Raw genomic sequence first — 11,154 nt, 5'->3', positions numbered from 1 at the left:
TTAGCCCTTAACCACTCGTCTGCCTTGTAACTAATACATAGTATTGATTCTAAGAAGTAAGGTAAGGGTTTGAAAAAAGGAAGAAAAAATGATTTTTTTCCTCCACTAAGGTCACTTGGAGCGTAAGTAGCAGAAGTGATTCGAAATTGGATCCTCTTCCTCCTTAGTTACAACAGACGGAGGATTTCCCATCCCGCTCCTCTTTCCGGAAAACGGAGGGAATCCCTACTCTATGGTTCTTTCAGTGGGAACGACTCGAATCTCAACGGGACCTTCCCTCCCCTAAGAAGGCAACTCTATGGTCCTGGCAAAGCCGAGCCGGCTCCTGGAGATGACGTTTAGGGGAGGAGTCAGGCGGCAAGATGGCTGCGCGGGCAGCTCTTTTCGGGGCTTTATGTCGGCGCCTCTCGCAGGTGACCTGGGAGGAAACAGGGAAGGGGTGGCTGGGTGGCCAGGTGGCCGCAGCAGCTTTCTGGGGTGACCATCGCCGCCCGGGGTGGTAAATGCCGGTGCCCTCGCCTTCTGTTCTCGGGGCAGATTGGCGGCCGCGGACTTGGTTTGGTCTCAGGCTCCTCTTGCTTCGGAGATGCGCTGGGGACGGTCCGGGCGCCTCCTGGGGCTCGGCTTTCTGGGCTTAATAAGCGTCTCGGCCCTTCAGTTTCCCGAGATCTCTTATCGATCCCTCTCATTAAATGGCAGAACTGGAAGGTGATTTAGAACCTAGAATGTTAGAACACTTGCGACCTTGAAAGAAATTCAGTCTCGAACGCCAGCGGGCAAGGTCTTCAGAACATTGTTTTAGAATATAGAATGTTAGCCCTGGAAGGGGCTCCCAGCCTAGAATGTGACAACGCAGTGCCTAAGTCTTTGTGACATTTAACTTAAAGAACATACAGCTTTAAAACCTTGAATGTTAGAGCTGGAGGGGATTCAGAGCTTAGTTCAGTCAATCGGTGAGCATTTATTAAGCTTCTACTCTGCGCTAGGCACAGTGAGTAGTGTCAAATTCTGCCTCAGACACTAGTGGAGTGGTCCTGGGCAACTCATTTAACCCTATTTTGCCACAGTTTTCACATCTGTAAAATGGCAATCCAGCCTAGTATTTTTGCCAAGAAAACCCCAAGTGGTTGACAGAACTAAAACAACACAATTTGTGCCAGGTCCTGTTCTAAGCTCTGGGGATACAAAAAGGTAAGCAAGATTTAGGAGGAAAGATAATGAGCCTCAGTTTCCTCATTTGTAAAATTGAGGTATTTGGACCAGATGGTCTCCCAGGTTTCCTTCCAGCTCTAAGCCTGTCCTTGTGAATCTTTTGACACTTTTGATCACTTCTTGACACTTTCTTATCTAGGTTTTAGGATCCCATTTTCTCCTGATTCTCCTTCTGCCTATCAGACCTAGCAGGATTCTGATCCAGGTTATATCCACTACCCTTGGGTGTCCCACATGGTTCTGTTCTAGGCCTTCTCCATTTATACTACTTCACTTGATGATCTCATATGATTTAGTGATGATGATTTCTGTGGATTTAATTACCACTGATGATTCTCATATCTACCTATCTTGTCCTAACCCCTCTGCTGACTTCCTTTAAGTAAGCTCATTCAAGACTGAACTCATTATCTTTCCCCCTAAATCCTCCTTACCACCTAAATTCCTTATAATGCCATCCGTCCAGTCCCTCAGATTCACAACCTATTATCATCCTGAACTCCTTATAATCTCACTCCCCATATCCAATCTGTTGCCAAGATCTCTCAGTTTCTCTTTTGCAACATTTTTGGAATACAGTGTATTCCCTTCTCTCTTCTCACACTGCCACCACTCTAGTACAGACTCTCATGTCTGGATTATTACAGTAGCTCCTTTCTGGCTCTGCCAACATCAAGTCTTTCCCCATTTCAATCTAACTCTAGCTTCCTAGAGTAAAATGAGATTTTAGCTGAGATTAGAAAGAAAGCAGTAGGCAGAGATTAGGATAGAGAGCATTCCAGGCCTGCAAACTATCAGAAAGAATGCCCAGAGCTGAGAGGGCAAACAGCCAGGAGGCCAGTGTCACTGGATCAGGGAGTATGTGGCAGAAGAAAAGTGTATGAGACAATACACTGAAGTACAAGGGTTTAAAAAAAAATTAAAAAATATATAAAAGTTCTTCTGAATGGTATCACTTTATTGAATTCTTTAGCATTCTCATTTCAAATCTGTAAGTTCAAGAATTTATGACTTTACTATTGCTGAATTACTACAGTGTTCAAACAAACAAGTGTATTTTATTTAAATATAATTCAACTTGTAGAAACAGAAGTTGACACTTCAGTCAGTGTCATTTAGTATTGCTAATCAAAAAATATTAAGAACTGAGCATACTGGGGCAGCTGGGTAGCTCAGTGGATTGAGAGTCAGGCCTAGAGACAGGAGGTCCTAGGTTCAAATCTGACCTCAGACACTTCCTAGCTGTGTGACTCTGGGCAAGTCACTTGACCCCCATTGCCCACCCTTACCACTCTTCCACCAAGGAGCCAATACACAGAAGTTAAGGGTTAAAAAAAAAAAAAAAGAACTGAGCATACTGACTGTCTTCCTCAAAGTTCGGGTACAATATGTACCTAAAGTATATGTGAATATATATATATATAATACAAGGCAAATATATGTTTTGGGGTTGGAGGAGAGCCCTAGCAGCTGAGTGAATCAGGAAAAGCTTTATGTGGAAGGTGTGACTAGAGAAGAAATTTGGAGGAGATGAAGCAATCTAAAGTGAAGGGAAAGTGAGAAAGGAGTCCATTTTAGGAATGAGGGCCAGGGCTAGTCAATGCAAGGGCATGGAAATGAAGACTTGAATGTGTACTTGGAACAAGCCTGTTTGGCTGGAACAGACTGTGAGTAATATTTAATAATAAGGTTAGAAGGGTAGATAAGGGTCAGGTTGTAAAAAGTTAAAAAGGAGCTCATATTTGATCATAGGTAAACATGCTTACAGCTTATCTTTTGAATATGATAATTGTTATTGTATTCAGAATTCTTCCAGAGGCACCTTTTATTTTTTAGAGACCACATAGATTAAATTTTGTTTTATTTTTTGAAAACTTTTACTTTCTGTCTTAGAATGGATAATATGCATTCTAAGGCAGAAGAGTGGTAAGGGCTAGGCAATTGGGGTTAAGGTTAAGCGGCTTGCCCAGGTCACACAGCTAGGAAGGGGACCATATAGATTTTAGTTACAAGTCCTCTTTGTGATATACATTGGCCTTGTGACCCTGGGAAGTCACTTAACCTTTAGTGGCTCCAGCAACTCCTTGAAAATATAAGTTGTAGAATAGCTCTTGAAATTCATATGTGCTATTGGGCATACGTTTTTTATGCTGGCCTTTTATAAAAAGCAGGAGGGTAAAGAGTAGGACATTAGGGGTTAAAGAATTGCTATTTCTTGCTTTTTGTAGCTAAGAGAATTGACTACCATGAAGGAATGTTTGTGTTTATGTATGCCTTGTTTTAAAACAGCTGTGGGAAAGTGTCTTATTAGGATATTTTTAAAAAGAATGTATTACTTTTACATTTTTTAAAATCTGAAATTAGTGTCTCTTTAATTTCTTTTTTTAGAGTCCAGGGATCTTTTCTATAAGCCATCCTAAGAACATTACAAGAAAGAGAGATGGTTTTCTTCTGTGAGTATAACGATCAGTAATTCTTATTTGAAAAATAAAGCAGCCACTTGGGTGTATTACTCACTTTTCTTGATCTTTCTCTCTTTTATATTTAGCAACACCCATCTGAATTGGGTGCAATTTTCAAGCTTGCATGTGGATGTCAGGAGTGATATGGACAAACCTAAGGTATGCATTCCACATTTGCACTATTTATTTAAATGTTAATTGTAGAAAGAAAACAGAAAAATATATTTACCTCATCTGGGATCATTTACCTAATAATGTAGCCAAACCATTGGAGGTAAGGAATTTTTAGGATAATTGTAAACCTGCAGTGATGAGGAATAAAATATTCTCTGAATTGCACTGAGATATTGTATATTCATTTAGTCATCCTGGGCAGAAGGGTGCCATTTAAGTGCCTTGGAAGAAGTAAATTAATTGAGCTGGACAGCACCAACAATTCCAGAACCCTAATTTTTGATCTTTGGAAGTTGACTCTGAAAATTGCTCTTTGGTAGTAAAAAGATCACCTTTTGGGAATGAAGTAACACAAGGTATCACAGGATAAACATTTAGGGGAAAAACAATGGATTTCCTCAGGAAGGTGTCTCAGAAGCATTAAGGTGGCAGAATGGGAGCATATGACATATGTAATGGCATAACTCTTTACCTAAAAATGAGTAACTCTTGCAGGTTAGGACTCATAGGTTAAATTATATATATAGGGGAAAAGTAAGAAAGAGTTAAGAAATGCTTCATTCTTTTTATATTGCATCTTTACTTCAACTGTTATGAAAATAAATTTCATAGATTACCTTGTAAGTTCTTTCCTTTCCAACTGCTTTTAAACATTCTGATGACATGGTTCATCATACTGTATTAAAAAACACTTTAGAATGATTCTTTGTATAGATCTTATTTGGATGGAGTAGTAATGAAATTCTTTGAACCTTATTGTTCTAAATAAGACATAGAAGAATGGTCTGTGTACTAATGCATTGCTGGTGGAGTTGTGAATTAATCCAGTCATTCTGGAAGGCAATTTGGAATTATGCACAAAGGACTTTAAAAGAATGCATACCGGGGGCAACTGGGTAGCTCAGTGGATTGAGAGCCAGGCCTACAGACAGAAGGTTGTGGGTTCAAATCTTGCCTCAGATACTTCCTAGCTCTGTGACCCTGGGCAAGTAATTTAATCCCTATTGCCTATTCCTTACCACTTTTCTGCCTTGGAACCAATACACAGTATTGATTCTAAGACAGAAGGTAACGGTTTAAAAATAAAAATGCATACCCTTTGATCCAGCAATACCACTACTAGGTTTGTACTCCAAAGATATAATAAGGAGAAATACTTGTACAAAAATATTCACAGCTGCATTGTGGTGGCAAAAAATTGGAAAATGAAAGGTTGTCCCTCTATTGGGGAATGGCTGAACAAATTGTAGTATATGATGGTGATGGAATACTATTGTGCTATAAGAAATGGAACAGGATGGTTTCTATATGAACTGGGAGAAACTCAGTGAACTGATACAGAGTGAAATGAGCAGAACCAGAAGAACATTGTACACAGTAAGTAAAACATTGTGGAACAATCCAATGTAATGGACTTTGTTACAAGTAGCAATGCAACAAGCCAGGACACTACTAAAGGACTTAGGGGAAAGAATGAGAGAAAGGACTATGGGAATAGAAACACAAAAAAAAAACATATGACATCACTTATCACATGTATACATGGGTATGTGATTTGGGGTTTAGGCTTTTAAAAACCGTTCTGTAGTAAAAATGAATAATATGGAAATAGGTATGAAGTGATAACATTTGTACAACCCAGTGGAATTGCTTGTTGGCTCTGGGAGGGGAGAGGGAAGAAGAGAGGGAAATAAAATGAACCATGTAAACATGGAAAAATATTTAAAAATAAAAATTAAAAAAAAAGAATGGTCTGTGAAATTAGGATGGTTAAGATAGTATATAATAACATTCACTGCCACTTTTTTCCCTTTGGCTGATAAAATCTGGGGCTATACAAACAGAAAGAATGATATGCTACTTTCATCAATTAAATAAAAGTATTAAGGAATTATGACATAACCATTCTTATTTCCTTCTTTGTTATTTAACTTTAGATTTCCATTTCTGATGAACCAGACACATTATATAAGCGCCTCTCAGTTTTAGTAAAAGGCCATGACAAGGCTGTACTGGATAGTTATGAATATTTTGCTGTGCTTGCTGCTAAAGAACTTGGTATTTCCATTAAAAAGGTGTAAGTATGTTTTCACTACTAATGCTGCCTTATTCCCTATTGTAATATCACAAGGACTTACTAGAACAGGAGAAGGACATTATAAATCTGTATACTTTAATTAGGACAGAAGTTCTAAATAACTTAGAAAATAGGGTTTAAGAATATCTGTTGGCATTGGCATAGTAAACTCTATTGCCTACCAAGCACCAACTGTAGGTTAATTAAGTTTCTCTAACAGGTGACTTTCTGTGGGCTTTATTCATTTTGACAAAATTTAAAAGTGAACAATGTTTACATTCCTACAATAATTGCTATCTTGCGTAAAATTTGTAAAACTTTTCAGATCCAAATGCTGGAACCTAATATACTAATTTGAACCTGCACATTTCTTGGATCTAGCAATAAGGCTAATAATAATAATTAACAATATTTTTAAAAGATTAAATACTAGTATTTATAAATGTGAATTTTTGCATGTAATATATGCTTGATTTTATGGGAAAATGTTCCCATTATTGCACATTGCAGGATTTGGGCATGCACATAAGTATGGTGATTGTAGTTAAAGATAGCAGACAACAAACGGAAGACTGTAAAGTATAGCCTACCCCAATAATTGAGTATCAGCTAGACTAAACAAAGATATGCACCAAGTATTGAAGTTAACTTAGGATTTAATGTCACTTGTCTTAAATGCTTTATTTGGCTTACTTCTTTTTAGCCATGAACCTCCAAGGAAAATAGAACGTCTTACTCTTCTCAAATCAGTACATATTTTCAAGAAGCACAGAGTTCAGTATGAAATGAGGACATATTACAGATGTTTAGAGGTCAGTTGATTTTAGACATGAAATTCAGATAACATGTATTTGAAGGTGTAACAATAAAGAGAGCCTGTAACCAATGTTATGATAGAAGGGAGATAGAGAGTCTATGAGGTGAGGCTCTCTTCTGGCTCTCCCCTTGTGCTGAATATTCACTGGGAGACTTTGAGGGGGTGTCACCCCGAAACTGGGTGACCTGGATGGTTGTGCCACCCCACAGGAGTTGGGGACAAAGCTTCCCTATAGGATGAGGTATGTGGTACCCCTATCCGATTCTGAATGAGGGCAAGGTTCACACAAGCCTCCCCCAAGGTCAGTCAACTTAACAGCAGGTGGTCTGGCTTCAAGATGGAGACAGCCAGACCAAGCCGTGGTTCCCCTCTCCCTTGTTGTCTCTCAGGCACTCTGGAACGTTATCTGACTAATGAATGGCTTTTATTATTATCAATATAGGGATTGGGGAAAGGGGTGAAGGGCAGAGGGATTTTTGAGTGCCCTCTTCTCTATTTCTATGGAGTCCATCGCTCAGGTGGGAACCTTTGGGGTTCCCACTCCCAAGCTGCTTCTTTCCCCCCCCCCCCTTCTCCTTCTGTTTCTATTTCTCTCCTTTTCTATAATTGTAAGTTCTGACTGAAAGGGGGTCTCTCAGCAAGGTTGGGTAATGGAAGAAGGAGACTAAGAGATCGCTCCCAAAATGGAGTCCAAAAACTTAGCTCACTTGATGGTTGAAGTCTTGCTGGGTGAGATGTGATGGAATCTTTGACCAGGGTATCAGGGTTTCAATATCCAAAGAAAGATCCTCAGGAAGCTCTCAGGATTGAGCCGAACTGAGATGTCCACCTCCTCTCTCTCTCAGTCCTCCTCTGGAAGACCTCCTCTCTTCCTCCACCAGAGAACTTCCCAGAATTCTCTCTGGTCTCAACTGCCAGTAACTGTCACCAACTGTCAGCCACTCCTTCTCTGGCTCCTTTTGTCCCACCCCCCTGCACAAATCCCATCTTTACAAAGGGTCCAACATTTTGTGTGATGTATATTATGTAATTATTAATATTGAATAAGCAGGTTTTATTTTTGACCAGCTTCAGCTCTTTGACTTGAAGATAGAAAAACTCATCCTAAAATGCCATGTATGCTTAGTATGCAAGAATAGCATATTGGGTTGATTAAACTCTTAAATCTTTTTTAGAAAATTGTCTATCTTGCCCAAGAAATAACAGTTTTGATTATGACACACCAGGTAATTGGAGCAATGAGTCAGAGAACATAGATAATTTAATCTGATATTTTGGCACTTTCAATAAATTCCACTTCTTGAAAGTTTTACTCAAATCTTGAGTTTTGTTTTTTTCATATTTAGCAGAACACTTACTGTGTGCTAGGCATTGTGTGATATGCAAAATAAATCCTTGTTCTTTTACAAGCTTATAAATCTAGTGAGGAAGAAAACTAAACATTTAGAAATAATCCCACTTCTGAGTTTTTCCCCACCCCCATTAGATTTGTGTAGTGAGACCTGAATTTTAGTCCAGGCTCTGCTGTTAACAAGTTGTGTGAACTAAAGCAAGTCATTTTCCTTCTCTAAACTTCAGTTTCCTCTTTTTTGTGAAATTAGAAAGTTGAATTTAAGTTCTTTCCCACAGTGACATTCTATGATTCAAAGCATGTAAATTTATTCAGTGTGTGGCATAATGCTCTACTAGATTATGGACTGATTTTGTTTTCCTCTTAGATAGAACATTTAACTGGAAGTACAGCAGATGTTTATTTGGAATATATCCAACGAAACTTACCTGAAGGTGTTGCCATGGAAGTAACAAAGGTATGATTCTTATTTCTTCCCTTGTCTCAGAGAAAATTGTAAATTAGAGCATCAACATTTTGGATTCTTATTTGTGGTTTATCAAGTCAATAGGAATGGTGGGTGGAAGATGCCATAGAGACTAAATCCTTCATCTGAGGCCCTGCCTAGATGTATGGAGCAACAGAGCATAACCCTGCCATTGAAACCCCAAGCCTCTTGAACTCTCTCTTCCTTAAAAAAGTACTTAATGGATGTGAGGAATTCAAATGAAGAAGGAAATTTTTTTCCATAGTTTAGTTCCACACCTTCTAAAGTACTATGGAAAATCAGAGGAGCTAAAAAAGAAGGATCAACATACAGTGCCAACAAAGAAGCCACATTTGTAGCTGAAGGCTCAGTTGGAGGTCATATATCATGTGGTCTATTTGCTGGATGAACATGACCTTTCTTTTCTTTGCAGATAAGATTAGAACAATTACCAGAACATATCAAAGAGCCACTTTGGGAAACATTGGGAGAGGAAGAAAAAGCAAGCAAGGCATGAAGATTATCTTCTCACATCTGGCTTTGAAATGGAAATATCTATATCTATACATGTCAAGAGTATTTACACATAGCAGAGTTTCTTTAAACTCTCATTTACTGGGGGAAGCGGGTAGTGGCAGCTGGGTCGCTCAGTGGATTGAGAGCCAGGCCAAGAGATTGGGGGGGGGGCTTGGGGGGGGGGTTCCTAGGTTCAAATTTGACCTCAGGCATTTACTAGTTGTGTAGCCCTGGGCAAGTCACTTAATCCCCATTGCCTAGCCCTTACCACTCTTCTGCCTTGGAACCAAACAAATAAATAAAATCTATTTTGCTTGCTTGTCTCTTGGCATTAGAAATTTAATTTTGGTGGCATGAATTACAGTGTAAAGGACATCGTGTAAAGTTATTTATTTCAGGTTTTGCTTTTAGGACATATAAACTTTTAAAATTATTGCATGACAGAAGTTATGTTAAGGCTTGTTATACACAAATGTTAATTCAGTAGCACTGATTGGCATTTGAATGAAATCTGTTCATTTAAAAACCAGCATATTTTAAACTTATTTCTTATTTGGATTTTTTTCATTTTCAACTATTGAGAGAATAATAAGCAATTTTGGTCAATTTAATTTTGAAACATTGCCATTTTTTGATAGAGGCTAACTGTGTAATTTGAATCTGTTACCCTAAAAACTACGATCCCCAGCAAAACTACTCTTCTCAGCACCCTATTCACTTCCTGTCGTTATGTGATGATGTAGACAGGATATAAATTGGGTGGAGTTCTGTGTCTAGCCCTCTTTTTTCCTTCCTGTCAGCGGCTTTAGTGGAGGGTGATTTTTGAGCAGGTAGAAAAACTTAGTCATGTGGTTCTATTTTGTCAGATAATAAACTTTACTTTACTTTTACATAATACTTCAAGTATTGAACATTAATTTAACTCTTATCATTTATGGCGACCAGAGGTGGGGCTCAGCAACCCTTAATTCCGTCTGAGTAGATTAGTTTGAAAAGGAAACCTCGTTTCTCCTGCCACGGCTTTTTGCCCCTCCCCCTCTCCAGTGGAACTCTCTTCGGAGTTGCCTCCTTGCCTGGGTGGTCCTTGTGAAGCCATTACTACTGCTGCTCCTGCCCCTGCTGTTGCTGTTGCTGATTAGGGCTGCTCTCCAAACAAGAAGAGAAAGTATAAAGCTCTCTTTCCCTTACATTGCCGACAGTTGAGTGCTTGTTAACTGCTTGCCTTGGAAGTCCAGGTGTGTTTCCCTTGGGCAATAATTAGCCTCCTAGAGGGCTTTTACCTGAGGAGAACTTCTAACCCCAACTCCCTGTCCACGTGGCAGGGGAAGCAGGCTGCTCCCTGGCATTTTACCCTGTTAGAGGGGAAAATGGGGATTATTATGGTTGGACTAGATATTTAAGGTTTGGTCACCAGAAATTGATTAACTTGATTTTGAATAAAATAGACCCAAGTCAGGATGACTTTTATGGTGGTTTATTTACAATTAGGAACTAGTTGAAGGTAGAGAAATTGAGAGAGAGAAACTCTGACCCAGACCAGAGACCTGAACCAGGTAGGGATTCAGAGGCCGCAGCAGAGGGGCACAGAGGTTAATTAAACAAGGCCTCCTCTAAGAAGAGAGGCCTCCTTGAGGCTAGAGCCTCCAGAAATGCCAAGGGAAGAGAAAGAGAGTCAGCCTAAATTACCCATGGGACAATTCAAAGGGAAGTAGTCTGAGGTCTCACCAGAGCTCCTTCAACACCAAGTTCAGAGTGCCAAATGCCCTCCACAGGAAGTTACCATCATATTTAAAAGATAGCATCTTTCCTCACTTCCTGCATCCACCTCCAGTTTCATGTGGACAAATGGCAGCCTTAATACTGTTTTGGACTGCCTTTGTTTTTGATTTGTCACTTACTATCATATGTGGGTCACAGACCTCCCCCCTCACCACTTAATTCTAAGTTGGGTGGGGTGACATTATTTCTGGTGGCTAAAGTCTAAAGAATGAATGAGGTTGAGCTAATTCCCATTTACACAACCCCTGGGGGAAGGGGAAGGAAAGTTACTCTTCCAAACAGGAAGTAGAATTGCAAGCA

General features: G+C 39.5%; 1 protein-coding gene across 1 annotated transcript; it reads left to right on the top strand.

Moving 5' to 3' along the window:
- The first annotated feature begins 357 nt into the window (after positions 1–357).
- Positions 358–9,217, top strand: MRPS10 (mitochondrial ribosomal protein S10). Its single transcript, XM_044673508.1, has 7 exons — positions 358–413; positions 3,601–3,665; positions 3,761–3,833; positions 5,786–5,925; positions 6,629–6,737; positions 8,461–8,550; positions 8,993–9,217. Exons 1-7 carry the CDS (start codon positions 363–365, stop codon positions 9,074–9,076), a joined length of 612 nt encoding a protein of 203 aa, XP_044529443.1. The 5' UTR covers positions 358–362; the 3' UTR covers positions 9,077–9,217.
- The last annotated feature ends 1,937 nt before the right edge of the window (positions 9,218–11,154 follow it).

This window comes from Gracilinanus agilis, chromosome 4, assembly GCF_016433145.1.
Source record: "Gracilinanus agilis isolate LMUSP501 chromosome 4, AgileGrace, whole genome shotgun sequence".
Taxonomy (NCBI): Eukaryota; Metazoa; Chordata; class Mammalia; order Didelphimorphia; family Didelphidae; genus Gracilinanus; species Gracilinanus agilis.
The sequence above is the reverse complement of the archived record's forward strand: the minus strand, read 5'-3'. Positions and strand labels throughout refer to the sequence as shown.

Bases quoted from the DNA above. Each gene is read 5' to 3' on its own strand.
- MRPS10 (XM_044673508.1), top strand. From the start codon at position 363: ATGGCTGCGCGGGCAGCTCTTTTCGGGGCTTTATGTCGGCGCCTCTCG. The intron at 5,926-6,628 runs GTAAGTATGTTT...ACTTCTTTTTAG, and splicing joins GGTATTTCCATTAAAAAGGT to CCATGAACCTCCAAGGAAAA. The intron at 8,551-8,992 runs GTATGATTCTTA...TTTTCTTTGCAG, and splicing joins TTGCCATGGAAGTAACAAAG to ATAAGATTAGAACAATTACC.